We start from the raw sequence: 16,876 nt of genomic DNA on the forward strand, positions 1-16,876 counted from the left end.
AATCTCTGATATATACAACAATTCTCACTGTACAGGTATTGAGTGTTATACTACACATACGTATATATGTATACATCTAAGTGCAATCTTGCAAGCAACAGGCAATTGCAAAATTGAATAAAACGGATAATTACAATAATAGTACAATATCACAGATAACATAATAATAATACTGACATAATAATAATAATAATAATAATAATAATAATAATAATAATAATAATAATAATAATAATAATAACATCCAGATAAAATCATACAATAATAAAAATACAGATATCATCTTGTAACGGGATTTGAACCGTTACAACTTGTTTCTTTATTTTTAAAGGAGATTCTAAATACAAATTTTTTACATCTATAAACTTTAGAAGTTTTTGATATAGATACACTCATTTTAAAAATTCACCCCCTCTCACCCACCCCCTATAAATTGGATTTTCCAAAAACAAAAAAATACGTGTTTCTTTATTTTTAAAGGAGATCCAAAACACCAACTTTCAGGTCTGTAATATATTCAGTTTCTGAGATATAAATATCCTCATTAAATGCATTCAACCCATTTTTCACCCCTTTCCATCTTTCGTATTGGGATTTTCCGAAAACAAAAAAATACGTGTTTCTTTATTTTTAATGGAGATTCTAAATACCATTTTTTACATCTGTAAACTTTCAAAGTTTTGAGATATAGATACACTGATATTAAAAATTCACCCCCCTTTTCACACTCCCATTAATTGGATTTTCCAAAAACAAAAAATACGTGTTTCTTTGTTTTTAATCGAGATCAAAGTACCAATTTTCAGGTCTGTAATACCTTCGGTTTCTGAGATATAAGTACCGGTATCCTGATTAAAGGCATTCAACCAATTTCTCACCCTTTTTCACCCCTCCTATTGAGATTTTCTGAAAACAAAAACATACGTATTTCCTTATTTTTCAAGAAGATTCTAAATACCAATTTTTACATTTGTAAACTTTTAAAGTTTTCAGATATAGATTCACTCATTTGAAAATTTCACCCCCCTTTTCACCCCCTTAGCGACGGAATATCCAAGAATCCTCTCTTAGCGAGCACCTACATCTTAATATGAATGTATTCCCAAAATTTCATTTCGTTATGTCCAGTGGTTTTGGCTCGGCGATGATGAATCAGTCAGTCAGTCAGTCAGTCAGTCAGTCAGTCAGTCAGTCAGGACAAGCTATTTTATATAGTATGTAGATTTGCTTTATGTCGCGCCGGTACAGACTGGTCCTACGGCGACGATGGGATGGGAAAGGGCTAGGAGTGGGAGGAAGGGGCCGTGGCCTTAATTAAGGTACAGCCGCCGCAATTGCCTGGTGTGAAAATGGGAAACCACGAAAAACCGTCTTCAGGGCTGCCAACAGTGGGGTTCGAAGCCACCATCTGAAGAATGCAAGCTCACAGCTGCGCGTTCCTAACTGCACGGTCCCTTGTTCGGTAGGAAATATTAGATTGGGAAATGAAGTAGATGAATACTGTTATTTGGGTAGCATTCACAATGTTATAAATTAAGAGGACATAAAATGCAGACTAGTACAAGCAAGGAAGGGCTTTCTTTATGCAATAAATTTGCTCACTTCAAACATTGATAGGTCTATACAAATTAGAAAGACGTGTTTGAATACTTTCCTCTGGAGCGAGACCTTGTATGGAAGTAAAACATGGACAAATAATAGCTTAGAAAGAAATAAAAAACTTTTCGAACGTGTTTTTCAAGAAGGATGCTGTAATGGGTTGATGGAATCACTAATGATGAAATACAGAATCGAATTTGTGAAAAGGGAACGGTTTATCGAACTGGAAGAAGACTTAAAATGATAGGACACCTATGCCTTGTTTAGTTAATTTTTGAGGCAAATGTATGTGGTAAGAACGGTACGGGTAGGCCAAGGCATGAACAGATCAGTGTAGATTTACAGGATAGGGTAGCATCGAGAGCTGCACCAAACGAGGTTCGAACATCAACTTGTAATACCGAGCGAGTTGGCCGTGCATTTAGGGTCGCCGTAGCTTTGAGTTTGATGACGTGGCCTAAATAGCAAATGTCTGCAATCTAATGTCTTGGATCTTCAAAGGAAATGCTGCAAGTGTAATATGAAAATTAATATTTCCGGGATTAAACTGATACCAGTAGGGGAGCAACATAGAAGGACGGGATCAGTGGCCTACTTAGGATGTCAATCAATCAATACTGATCTGCATTTAGGGCAGTCGCCCAGGTGGCAGATTCCCTGTCTGTTGCTTTCCTAGCTTTTTCCTAAATGATTTCAAAGAAATTGGAAATTTATTGAATATCTCCCTTGGTAAGTTATTCCAATCCCTAACTCCCCTTCCTATAAATGAATATTTGCCCCAGTTTGTCCTCTTGTATTCCAACTTTATCTTCATATTGTGATCTTTCCTACCTTTATAAACGCCATTCAAACTTATTCGTCTACTAATGTCATTCCACGCCATCTCTCGTCTGACAGCTCGGAACATACCACTTAGTCGAGCAGCTCGTCTTCTTTCTCTCAATTCTTCACAACCCAAACATTGCAACATTTTTGTAACGCTACTCTTTTGTCGGAAATCACCCAGAACAAATCGAGCTGCTTTTCTTTGGATTTTTTCCAGTTCTTGAATCAGGTGATCCTGGTGAGGGTCCCATACACTGGAACCATACTCTAGTTGGGGTCTTACCAGAGACTTATATGCCCTCTCCTTTAAACCTTACTCCAACCCCTAAACACCCTCCTAACCATGTGATGAGATCTGTACCCTTTATTACAATCCCATTTATATGATTACCCCAATGAAGATCTTTCCTTATATTGACACCTAGATACTTACAATGATCCCCAAAAGCAACTTTCACCCCATAAACGCAATAATTAAAACTGAGAGGACTTTTCCTATTTGTGAAACTCACTACTTGACTTTTAACCCCGTTTATCAACATACCATTGCCTGCTGTCCATCTCACAACATTTTCGAGGTCACGTTGCAGTTGCTCACAATCTTGCAACTTATTTATCACTCTATAGAGAATAACATCATCCGCAAAAAGCCTTACCTCCGATTCCACTCCTTTACTCATATCATTTATATATATAAGAAAACATAAAGGTCCGATAATACTGCCTTGAGGAAATTCCCCTCTTAATTATCACAGGGTCAGATAAAGCTTCACCTACTCTAATTCTCTGAGATCTATTTTCTAGAAATAAAGCAACCCATTCAGTCACACTTTTGTATAGTCCAATTGCACTCATTTTTGCCAGTAGTCTCCCATGATCCACCCTATCAAATGCTTTAGACAGGTCAATCGCGATACAATCCATTTGACCTCCAGAATCCAAGATAACTGCTATATCTTGCTGGAATCCTACAAGTTGAGCTTCAGTGGAATAACCTTTCCTAAAACCGAATTGCCTTCTATCGAACCAGTTATTAAATTCACAAACATGTCTAATATAATCAGAAAGAATGTCTTCCCGAAGCTTACATACAATGCATGTCAAACTTACTGGCCTGTAATTTTCAGCTTTATGTCTATCACCCTCTCCTTTATACACAGGGGCTACTATAGCAACTCTCCATTCATCTGGTATAGCTCCTCCGACCAAACAATCAAATAAGTACTTCAGATATGGTACTATATCCCCAGAAATCTGATCAATTCCAGCCGCTTTTCTAGTTTTCAACTTTTGTATCTTATTGTAAATGTCATTGTTATCATATGTAAATTTTATTACTTCTTTGGCCTTAGTCTCCTCTATCTCGACATCATCCTTGTAACCAACAATCTTTACATGCTGCTGACTGAATACTTCTGCCTTTTGAAGATCCTCACATGCACACTCCCCTTGTTCATTAATTATTCCTGGAATGTCCTTCTTGGAACCTGTTTCTGCCTTAAAATACCTATACTTACCCTTCCATTTTTCACTAAAATTTGTATGACTGCCAATTATGCTTGCCATCATGTTATCCTTAGCTGCCTTCTTTGCTAGATTCAATTTTCTAGTAAGTTCCTTCAATTTCTCCTTACTTCCACAGCCATTTCTAACTTTATTTCTTTCCAGTCTGCACCTCCTTCTTAGTCTCTTTATTTCTCTATTATAATAAGGTGGGTCTTTACCATTCCTTACCACCCTTAAAGGTACAAACCTGTTTTCGCATTTCTCAACAATTTCTTTAAATCCATCCCAGAGTCTGTTTACATTTTTATTTACCGTTTTCCACCGATCGTAGTTACTTTTTAGAAACTGCCTCATGCCTGCTTTATCAGCCATATGGTACTGCCTAACAGTCCTACATTTACACCTTCCTTTCCATCACATTTAGTTTTAACTACGACAAAAACAGCTTCATGATCACTAATACCATCTATTACTTCAGTTTCCCTATAGAGCTCATCTGGTTTTATCAGCACGACATCCAGGATATTTTTCCCTCTGGTTGGTGCCATCACTTTCTGAATCAGCTGTCCTTCCCATATTAACTTATTTGCCATTTGTTGGTCATGCTTCCTGTCGTTCGCATTTCCTTCCCAATTGACATCTGGCAAATTCAGATCTCCCGCTACAATCACATTTCTTTCCATGTCGTTTCTCACATAGCTGACTATCCTATCAAGTAATTCCGAATCCGCGTCAGTGCTACCCTTTCCCGATCTGTACACTCCAAATATATCAAGTTGCCTATTATCTTTAGAAATGAGCCTTACACCTAAAATTTCATGTGTCTCATCTTTAACTTTTTCGTAGCTTACAAATTCTTCTGTCACCAGAATGAACACTCCCCCTCCCACCATTCCTATCCTATCTCTACGATACACACTCCAGTGCCGTGAGAAAATTTCTGCATCCATTATATCATTTCTCAGCCATGATTCAACTCCTATTACAATATCTGGTAAATATATATATCTATTAAATTACTTAATTCTATTCCTTTCTTTACAATACTTCTACAGTTCAACACTAACAATTTTATGTCATCCCTACTTGATTTCCAGTTCCCTGTTCCCTTATCACCGCTCCCTAGGCCATCCTCTCTCAGGATTGTAGTGAAATTGAATGAAGGTACAACAGACAGTATTCTGTAAAAAACAAAGAGAGTGTTCCACGACCGACTTTCCTGTACAGGAGTGAAATATGGGTATAGTCATGATATGTTATTCCCAAGTAAGAAGTAATAGACATGAAGGTAGCGATGATGATTTTTGGGAGCAATGGCAGGAGGGTACTCGGAATCAGGAGGAAAAAAAGCTAAGTTGGGGTGAACTCGATGGAGGAAGATGTACGCATAACACCGGCTTTTATGGTGGGGTTGTATGAGACGAATGGAGGAGGATAGCTTACCTAAGATAATTATGGACTCGGCTTTTTTTTTGTTACGGGCTTTACGTCGCACCGACACAGATAGGTCTTATGGCGACAATGGGATAGGAAGGGCCTAGGAGTTGGAAGGAAGCGGCCGTGGCCTTAATTAAGGTATAGCCCCAGCATTTGCCTGGTGTGAAAATGGGAAACCACGGAAAACCATCTTCAGGGCTGCCGACAGTGGGATTCGAACCCACGATCTCCCGGATGCAAGCTCACAGCCGCACGCCTCTACGCGCACGGCCAACTCGCCCGGTGGACTCAGCTTTAGATGGTAAAGCTAAGTAGAGGGAGTTCAAGGTGGCAATGTTTGTAATAATAATTTTATTGGTTTTCATGTCCCACTAACTACTTTTATGGTTATCGGAAGCGCCGAGGTGACGGAAGTTTTTTCTCGCGGGAGTCATATTACATGCCGGTAAACCTACCGGCAGGAAATGATTATATTCTGGTTTTTAACGATACGAGGTGTCGAATAAAGGTATAACAGTGTATAATGGACATGCGCGTATGCATCTATGCATGTGTGTCTGTAGTGATGAAATTTCCATTTGCGTTATAGTTATGTAAAGTGTAGTTTCCAGTGAAATTCCTTATTCGTCTTCTATTCAAGGATTTTTTTACAGGTTGTGGTATGTAGGCTATTCCCTCGAAGTTAACCGAGCATTGATAATCCTCTTATTTGCTTCTTTTTCTTCCTTTTTCTATTTCATAATTACGGTGCTTGTAAGATTAATGCTTTTTTCCCTCACTAAACTAAACTGTGGGTAGTTCAGAATCTCGACATTTATCGTCACATCGTGGTTTAAAAGAAACTGCAGATTACGAGCCGTGTGCAGAAAAAAGGGTAGGCCTATTCTTCGTGTGTAGCGGCCTGCATTGAAGATGGCGGGCTCGACAGATGGCCCTGCACGTGGTGAGGGAGGTTTTACGGACTCTTGATCAATATTGCGGATCATAGCCCTTTGTGCGCTGTTTAAATCGTTACCGATACCTCATGAATAACGGCGTAAATCATAGTACTCATCCTTTCCAGGCATGACACTAACCGCATCACGGGCCCTCCACCGGGTAGACAGTTGATTATGGAGAAACAGGGGCAGTAGGAACCAATTGAATACATTACACAGGGCACGACACTGTTCTCTTCTACTTGAAATCACAGTAGTTGGTGAACGCATAATATTGGAGAATTATGTAAAAAGCTTTGCAACTAAGTAACTTCTCTTAACCATCTCCGTGATGCTGAATAAGAGGGGGTGGCATTCTGGGATCTGTGGTAGAAATATGGGCTTCCAGTTTTACGCATTTACCTGCCTACTTACTGTAATATGTAGTTCTAGGTAGAACCGACCGTGCCAGTTGCGTCACATGAACTTGCATTCGGGTCATAGTGGGTTCGAATCCCACCGTCAATAACCCTAGAGATGATTTCCAGTTTTCCCGCTCGGCCAGCGCTGAGGCTGTGTATTGTGGCCCCCGTCGCTATCTTTCGTATTCTTCGACGTCCTCTTGCGAAGTTAAGACACTAGCAAAAAATAAAAATAAAAGTTATACTGTATATCTAATCGGAAACTTAAAGACATGAATTAAGGTACAGGCTGGTGTTAAAGGCATCTTCAGGGCTGAAGACAGAGTGGTTGGTCGCACCTGCCTGTTTCTTAAATGATTTGAAAGAACTTGGAAATGTATCGAATATTTCCCTCAATACATTTGTCAATTTTCTAATTCCTGCTCCTACAAATGAATTTTTGCCCCAGTTTGTCCACTTGAATTCCAACTTTGTCTTCATATTATGATCTTTCGTACCTTTAAAAGCCCAACGCATGTTTATTCGTCTACCAATGTCATACCAGGCCATTCCTCCACTGGCAGCTCGCAACATACCACTTAGTCGAGCACAACGTCTCCTTACTCCCAAGTCTTCCCAGTCTAATGTTTGCAGCATCTTGTCAAGTTTTCTTATCAGTAATCCTGGCATGAGTCCCATACACTGGAACCATACTCAACTTGGGATTTTACCATAGATTTATATACCCTATCCTTTACACCCTTACTGCAAGACCTAAAACCGGGCGAGTTAGCCGTGCGCGTAGAGGCGGGCGGCTGTGAGCTTGCATCCGGGAGATAGTAGGTTCGAATCCCACTATCGGCAGCCCTGAAAATGGTTTTCTGTGGTTTCCCATTTTCACACCAGGCAAATGCTGGGGCTGTACCTTAATTAAGGCCACGGCCGCTTCCTTCCATCTCCTAGGCCTTTCCTATCCCATCGTCGCCATAAGACCTATCTGTGTCGGCGCGACGTAAAGCCCCTAGCAAAAAAAAAAAAGCAAGACCTAAATACCCTCAAAACCATATGAAGAGTTCTGTAGCCTTTGTTTACAACCTCATTGATGTGAGTACCCAAGTGAAGATATTTTCTAAGCATTTACAGTGATTCCCGTGGGGTACTTTCACCCCATCAACATAGTTGTTAAAATTGAGAGGCTTTTCTCTTTGGTCAAACTTACAAACTGACTTTTCACATCATTTACTGTCATACCATTGTCTGCTGCACATTTCACAACATTGTCGCTCACAATCCTGTGTATCGTCATCTCCATTTCTCATATCACTTACTGTTCCAAGAACACTGCTCTGCGGGACCCCCTCAGATAATGCTTCCCGTACTCTAATGCGCTCGAAAGTAGCCGGAAAAACAGAGGGACACTTACCAAGGGCTTTCTTTTATTTTTTTCGTTTGGTGATTATTAACAAATACGTCGGAATTGGGAAATATCCCTGTGGCAGTGATCACTTACACTAGTGTGATAATAAATTTAAAACATAATTACCCAACAACAGCAACAATAACAAGGGTACAACAAGCAATTCCATGGGAAGAAAATATGGCAAGAAATACTACTAGTTTAACATTCTAAATCCAGCGTCATCATATGTCTGTCTGTTAGGTCATCAGCCCAGAGGCTGGTTGGATCCTCAAATAGCACCACCAAAGGTTATGTAGTTATAAGGAAACCCCAAAAACCAATGGAAGCACCAAAATGAGGCGTACTAGGCAAGATGAGGCGTGAGGTAGTTTGCCATTGCTTTCCTCACTGGGTCAGAATGTACTATTGCAGCACGACTGACCCTATGAGCAGCGCCTTTCATAACATTCAGATGCACTAGTCATGCTCTGAATGTCATTACTCAGCACTACCCATACCCCAGCAACTTCCATATTGTCACAGCCACGGATGCTGACTGGGACTTCGGTGGAAGGTACACTTTACTCTGGCCTGTGCCAAGAGATGGATGCAAAAGTTCTGTATCCATCAAGAAATGACAGCAGGCAGCGCCATCATATACAAATTCATAATCTAACTGCTGACTAACATTCTAAATCCAGCATCATCATATACAAATTCATAATCTAACTGATGACTTTTAATATTTACTCTGATCTCTCTCTTCGAGGAAGCAGCAACCTCGAGAGATCTAAAGCTAGAGCTCACCTTAATTAGACTGGGGAGCTGATATGACTCTCCTCGACCACTATACCTGTATTCTATGGGCTAGCCATATATCGTTTGCTCTTCTAGTACCCTATAAGGTATTTTTACTTCCAATTTATGTTTAGTTTTTACCTTACAAGGTATAAAAATTTTGAATTGTGATATCAGGCCATTGTTTGTTGTTCCAGAGCTGCAAAAATGAAGACCCAGTTGCAAATATATTGCCCGGCACCTGGCCATCTAGAGAATGTGAGTATTCTGTTCTTAACAATATTTAAGCCTCATCGGGCATGGTGTTCTATAAGTTACCAAAGTTTTACTGGCATGGCCTGATGTAGAAAGACTAAGGACTTCGATTTGTAGTTTGTAAGATGCATGATTCATTGTCTATAAGATATCATTTGGTTTAGCAAAATACATTCATTTGTATCCTGTGTATATTGTCAAGGGCACGGAATCTTGCCGATGCATCTAATTTCCAGTGGTTTCTCTTATCTACTGTTGGCAGAACATCCTTAACTTTGTTTGGCCTCACCAGCCCCATGATGCGCTATTCTGTTAGTGGTTTGAAATAAATTTCGTCCCACAAAAACTAAAATATGAACAAACGTCGGCTCTTGTTAGGGAGAGAGAGAGAGAGAGAGATTGAGAGGAAAGGGTTAAAGAAAAAGTGTGGTTGAAACGCAAGGGTGTCTACACTATCCCTGAGGAACAGTACTGCCTTGTACAGTGTGTCTACACCAGGTCTGTTAACAATATTGGCAGAAATTGGCCTATAACCAGTGCATTACATTTTTGATTCACTGACCAAAGGAAACTGTTGGTCACTAGCTTTTTGAAAATAGCACTTGTGAAGTCTTTAAGTTGGGTTGCTGTTCAAGATTGCATTTATCTAAATTTGTAGGGCTTATTGTACCGTTAATTTCTTCCTGGAATGAATATTACTGTTACGAATAAAACTCCCTCTGTTTCATTACTCTAATTTATGTCTGTATGACCTAATAAATGCACACACACATGTATAAACACACACAATTCTAACCAGCTTTGAATGGCCACACTTACTTATTACTGTCTATTTACAAATCTCTCTTCTGTACACACACAAGAGAGTCCTGGGCGGTTGGAATTACCTGGGGACGCCTATAATCCTTACTTTCACTTTCCCGAAGTCCAGTCACCTCCTACAACCGCTGGGCGTAGACCGCTGGATTTCAACACAGTGCCACTGGCTACACGGCACACGATGACTGTTCACTGGTTTGATTACACGGATAGTCCAGTTATTCACACAGTCACATGCAGTGAACAACTAAACAGCTCAACATTATTCAACAGCAGGACGATTCTCACAACAGCGAAGATTAACACAGGTCAATTTACCTTCACACTCGCGATAGCAGCTTCCCTCGCTCTGCCTCAGACCGCAGAAATACATGAACACACAGTAGTCTTGCGTTCTGGCGTCTCCAGTCTACGCACTCACTGGTCTCTCCGACACCACATCAACACCTCCTCGTTCAGACCTCGGTGGGACACTGGCTACAGCCAATGCCTCTCGCCCTCAGCTTAGCCACCGAACTCTAACACACTGAGTCTCACACGGAGTCCAACACTGACTCAGAGTCCAGCACTGACTGACTGTCCGCGGCTAGCCTCCCTTTTTATAGCTCGCGTGATCTGAGCCAGAAATTTCGCGATGTCACAAGAGGCAGAACATTCCCGTTGAATCTCCAAGAAACTCACAGGTAAGCCGGCCGACGAGAACAATACACGGAAAGGCCGGCCCCACCCCACAAGGCGGCTGGGAGATCCCAGGTCGTCTGAGTCACCAGCCCCTTCCTGGAAGTACCGAAAGGGGCCACCATCGGGCTTGCACGTAACATTAACTTTAAATTGAAGCTTTCTTCACCTTGCAAGTGTAGGTTGAGATATTGTTCTTTCGAGAAGTCACATGCACAAACTAAAACGATCTACAAAAAGAGACAAATACCACATGATCGATCAAAGGAAAACATGGAATTTTTGACAAAACAATCAAGGGTAAGACCCCCAGGACACAACCTCATTAAAACAGTTGTTTCCTAACTAACATTTTTGTAGTGATAAAAGGGTTAAATTACACACCATTCAAATTGCTAAACAGTCTTCTATAGTCGTTAGAGGGAAGAGAAAGTCCTGTTGGAGAGAAATCCTTCTATTTACAAAATCAGTGTATTTCTTGTTTGACATTTTTAGGAGATCTGACAGAACGTTTAAACGAATTTAATTTTCAGTCTGTAGGAAAACGCCTCCCTGACTGTGATATATTTGTAAACGTTAGCTTGAGTGGGAGGAAACATCAAACGTATTTAAAACAGCGAAATAACCAGACAAAGGAACAACAAATGCAGAAATCTTGCCTGCACTAGTGTAGCTGTGGAGTAAACAAGCTTGCTGGCGACGGATTTTAGCTTCTTTACCACTCCCTTTGCCCCTTCCAAAATCTCAACTTCATTAAAAAGTGACTTCTTTACCAAAGGTGTTATTACGAGATGCAAGTCCACACATTGATAAAGTAACTGCCAAAGTTTGCTTAGTTATAGCTACGTACTGTAACGGATATCAGCTAGACAGTGGCGCCTCGGCTTCACAGAATATTGACAAGATGAAGGCATTTTTAAGCAATATATCACTTTTTCGTTCATTTGGCGTAGTTATTTCGAATATTTCAGTGATATTTAGCGTAGCATATCGCAGTACTTTGATACTTTATTCTCTTTGTTTACTCTTAAAAAAACAGATTAGGTAGAGTACAGTATGAAATTATGATTTTAGTTTCGTTACTCAACATTATAAAAATAAGGCTTTGTACGGCAGTTGTAGAGTACCAGGAATGTGTACAGTACGGTGACCGCACAAGGAACTGACGACAATGGGCAAAAAAACTTCCCTTCCTTCACATACAGGAATATCTCTAGATTCTCCTACCGTTATTCTTTCGAATTTATTAACACATGTCATCAAATCAATAGCCCTATATTTTTAGGTATCTATTATTTACTAACTTAAGAATCTTCCCTCGGCATTTCTGAGGTCGCTTGCGTCACACACATTCATTTTCGTTTTGGCCGGAGGTTTAAGGTCCGATGCCCCTGCTAATGCCACGTGATTTGAACCCAGGAGCGGCCGGGATTAGAACCTCTCAGCGTTCCGTGTGTGAAGACAGCAACTGAGCCATTCAGCTAATCGCACCCCATGTTATTTACTTCACGTGGTATAACTAGAGCAGCTTCTCTGAACCGGGCCTCCTCAGTACAGTGAGGGAGGGGCCATGACAATATTTAAATTGCTTTTATGAGAATTACACGATGCGACGCTTACACTTTTGATTTTATAGACTTGTGATGTACGAGAGAAGGTTCCACTTCTTCCAGGCCCTCTACAGAGTTATCTTATTTGGCTAGTAGTTTAACGTCGCACTGACATTTCGAAGGGTAAGTTTGGGAAAGGGCTAATCCCGAAATAAAGATGAGAAAGGACGGAAAGGGCAGCTGAGCGTGGGATTCCCTAATGCAAGCTCTCATCTACCCGACCCGAATTGATGTAGCTCTCTCTGTATGAATGATGTGCCGATGATCGCTTCCTCCCGGACAAAATATTTCGGAGGTAAATTAGTCCCCATTCGGATCTCCGGGTGGGGACTACACGAGAGGGGGCAATCTTCAGGAAGATGGATACCGACATTCTGCGAATCGGAGCGTGGAATGTTGGAAGTTTGAATCGTTGTGGTAGGTTAGAGAATCTGAAAAGGGTGACTGATAGATTAAAGTGAACCCCTTGTGGGTAAGTAAGGAAATCCATGTCCTCGTCCCGAGGTGATGCACCCCCAATGGAGGTGAGCTGCATGTACCATTTCAACCACATACTAGCCCTCCTGCCATTCTTAAATTTCTGGCAGTACCGGGAATCGAACCCGGGCACCCGAGGATGGCACCTAACAACACTAACCCTTACGCAACGGAGGCGGACGCTCCTGTTGGTGGGGGACGCAGACGAAAATACATCCACGGTATCCCCTGTCTGTCGTAAGTGGCGACTTAAAGGGGCGACCAACGGATGATTTTATTAGAACCATTAAACTACTTGTGATTAGTACCATCACCGGGGAACACCATGGATCGTTTTTACTTGCGAGTAGTACCACTATGTTAGGTACACAATATGTTTGTGATTACTAGCAATACAGGGTAAATCAGTATGGGTTTTACAGTACCCGTGATTAGTACCATTGTGTTAAACGCCACGGGTCTTTGGCGTTGCCTGTGATTAGTACCCACTATGTGAGGAACACCATGGGTTTGCTACGAACAATAGTTGTGAGCAGAACACCGTGAGTCTACGCAACATGGTTCTAATTTACTAGCGGACCGTTGACCTGGATGTTGGACCCCTTTAGAAAACAAGCATCCTTGATTCAGGATTGTGCTTTAGAACCAGTCCCTTGGTCAGTAATACTATTGGTTATGATAGTTTCTGGATCGGATGCGCTGATTGTTTTCAATTGATATCCATACATTCTTTCTTCATCAGTACTTTGTCTTATTCTGGTCAGTGGATGATTTTGAACTTTGAAATTGACATTACATTTCGCCTCATTTCGTACCATTGGGGGCCGATGACCTAGATGTTAGGCCCCTTCAAACAACAACCATCATCACCACCATCATCATCATCATCAGATTAAAGTTAGATGTAAATTGTATAAGTTAAGGTACGTTGGCAGAAAGAGCAGGATGTTTGGTCAGACGACTACAGAATTATGAACACAAAATCAAACAAGGGAAATGCATAAGTTGGTTTAATAATAAATAAGAAAATAGGGCAGTGGGTAAACTACTACGACCAGCAGAGTTAAAGGATTAATGTTGTCAAGATAAGACACCAGATGAATGCCCACCACAATAGTGCAGGTCTGTGTGCCTACTAGTTCAGCGGATGATGAGGAAATCGAATGAATATATGACTGGCATGTTTATGCACATTAGTCAACGGTAGGCGGAAAATTGAACGACACCCCGGTAAGCCAGACCGTAATAAACGGCGTCGAACTGTCACTCCTGATAGTGTACGGTGTGTTACACTGTTCCACTGCTGCACCAGAGCCGAGGAGGACGCAGATCTGTCCTGCAATGCTATTCGGATGAGGTGTTGATCTTCTCTGGGGGGAGGTTTGGGTGATGCGACCCGACCCACCTCGCCGTATTCTACGGCTTTCTGTGAACCATTCTGTACACACCCGTTGCCCTGCCGAGACACTCCGTCCCACACGAGCAGCAATTTCCCGGATAGATGCATCACGTTCTCTCATCCGCATAATGCGCCCTCTTTCAAACTCACTAGCCCTCTTTAGCTACTTACCTTTGAAATGTGGTGGCGGATAATTTGAAAAATGCTTTTTGATAGCAGCCATCTTTGAGCACCGTGCTGCCCTCTTTGTGGTGGCAGGCAATTCCACGTGACAGCAGCCATCTTTAATCATGAGAGCACCGTGCTGCCCTCTATGTGGTGGCGGCAATTTGAAAAATTCTACATGCTCTTGTTTGGAAACAAACTCACGTGCTTTTTTCTGACAGCTGTCATCCGCCATCTTGCATCACAAACCTCAGTGCTGCGCTCTTTAGCTAGATACCTTTGAAATGTGGTGGCGGCAATTTGAAAAAATCTTTGTGCTCTTGTTTAGTAAACAAAGCCACGTGCTTTTTATGACAGCTGTCATCCACCATCTTTAATCAATAGAGCACTGTGCTGCTATCATGGAGGCAATTTCATCACCTGTCATCCGCCATCTTTAATCTACAGAGCACCGTGCTGCTCTCTGTAGTAGCGGGCAATTTGAAAAGTTCTGTTAGCTGTCATCCGCCATCTTTGAGCACCGTGCTGCCATCTATGTGGTGGCGGCAAATTCTACGTGCTCTTGTTTAGTAAACAAACTCACGTGCTTTTTGTCAGCTGTCATCAGCCATCTTTAATCTATAGAGCTCAGTGCTACACTCTTTAGTTGAAATATGGTGGCGGATAATTTAAAAAGAAAAATTCTACATCAGCCCTCTCTCGACGCTAATTGCACAAGATGGTGGCTATACATGACTCCTTAAAGGTGCTTATGCAAGATGGCCGCTATACATAGACTCCCTTGGGATGCTTGCGTAAGATGGCGGTTATACATGGCTCCTTATGAGACACCCTAGAGATGCTTGCGCAAGATGGCGGTTGCTCTTATGAGGCGGCTTAAGGGTCCTTGCACAAGATGATTAGAGACGCCCTAAGGATGCTTGCGCAAAATGGCGGACGCAAGATGGCGGCTATACACGACTCCTTATGAGACGCCTTAAGGGTGCTTGCGCAAGATAGCTGCTGCTCTTAGCTTAGAGGCTAACGTGTCGTGCTAGTTCGATTCATTAAATTTGGGGCTTAAATGCAAAATGTTAAATATCTCGAAAACGGTGCATCATAGAGGAAAACGGACAAAATTTTTCTGACCAATACCTCGGTTCGCAGTACGAGGAACATGATAGCATAAGTCTAATGATGAGATCGACGGTTCGGTTCCTACTTAGGCCCTTTGGCATTCACTCTGTTTTAGCTTGTATTGAAGTAAGTCTTCGTAACATGATCAGGTCTAGCTATGGTAGAGAGTATAGCGTGCCGTGCAGGTTCGATTCATTAAATTTAGGGCTTAAATGCAAAATGTTAAATATCTCGAAAACGGATAAAAATTTTCTACCTGATACCTAGGTTTGCAGTATCAGGAACATGATAAAAAACATAGTCTAATGATGAGATCAACGGTTCGATCCTTACTTAGGCCCTTTGGCATTGGCAGCTATCTAATTCTACAAGATGGCGGCTATACATAGCTTCTTATGAGACAGCTTAAGAGCGCTTGCACAAGATGGCTGCTGCTCTTATGAGACGCCCTAGGGGTGCTTGCGCAAGGTAGCAGCGACAAGACGGTGACTATACACAGCAGCTTATGATACGGCCTAGAGGTGCTCACACAAGATGGTGGCTGCTCTGATGAAGAAAGCTAGCTTTGCATCGCGCAGGTATTTTTACAGCACTAAACCTCATACCTTTGAAATTTGGTGGCGGGCAATTTGAAAAATTCGACGTGCTTTTTCTTCACAGCAGCTATCTTTAGACAATAGCGACTATACATAAGCTGTTAAGGCCTCCTCTTATGTCAAGGCATAGCTCTATCGAACAAGTTTAAACCTGCATCGGAATAGCTAGAGTAAGCACGTGCTGCAGTGATGACGTCATTATGCATGTTTAGACTTGCAAATCACTAAAGAAACATAACAAGACTAGAATCGAACACTGCACTCTATACCGTGATCATGTGATCGGAACATTGATTGAAGTGTTTAGAACACTCAATAAGTGATCAAGACTATAATAGAACACTGTACTCGATACAACATGTGTTTAGAACATGTCAGGGGATACCTTTGTTCTAAGAAGATTAGATTACCGCACATTCCTTGTAGGGCTAATAGGCTAAAGGGCTAATGGGCTAAAGGGCTAATGGGCTAAAGGGCTAAAGGTGCAACAACCACATCGATCGCTATCAGCAAGAACGCTTGTACTTTGTTAAGTGTAGAAAATTAATCTTTATTTGTAAATGGTTTCATGTTCAGAACAAGGAATGGAAGGCAAAAGGGCTAATGGGCAAAAGGGCTAAAGGGCTAATGGGCTAAAGGGCTAAAGGGCTAAAGGGCTAAAGGAGCAACAACCTCATCGATCGCTAACAGTAAGAACGCTTGTACTTTGTTAAGTGGAGAAAATTAATCTTTATTGGTAAATGGTTTTATGTTCAGAACAAGGAATGGATTCTAGGGGTTACGTCTTACCTAATAAAATCGCCGAGGTGCGATGAGTTACGTTTTTCGAACTAGTGTTTGGAACACTGAACTTTTCAAGATGGCAAGAGTGAGGTTAGC

At 41.4% G+C, this 16,876-nt stretch overlaps 1 protein-coding gene across 1 annotated transcript in view; it reads left to right on the plus strand.

Annotated features, from left to right (window-relative positions):
* LOC136863882 (zinc-regulated GTPase metalloprotein activator 1) overlaps positions 1-16,876 on the plus strand; it is a 209,828-nt gene that overhangs the window by 96,220 nt on the left and 96,732 nt on the right. Inside the window, exon 4 of the mRNA XM_068226061.1 lies at positions 9,080-9,140. Coding sequence (XP_068082162.1) covers positions 9,080-9,140 — 61 coding nt within the window. The remainder of the gene's footprint in view (positions 1-9,079; positions 9,141-16,876) is intronic.

Source organism: Anabrus simplex, chromosome 2, assembly GCF_040414725.1.
Source record: "Anabrus simplex isolate iqAnaSimp1 chromosome 2, ASM4041472v1, whole genome shotgun sequence".
NCBI lineage: Eukaryota > Metazoa > Arthropoda > Insecta > Orthoptera > Tettigoniidae > Anabrus > Anabrus simplex.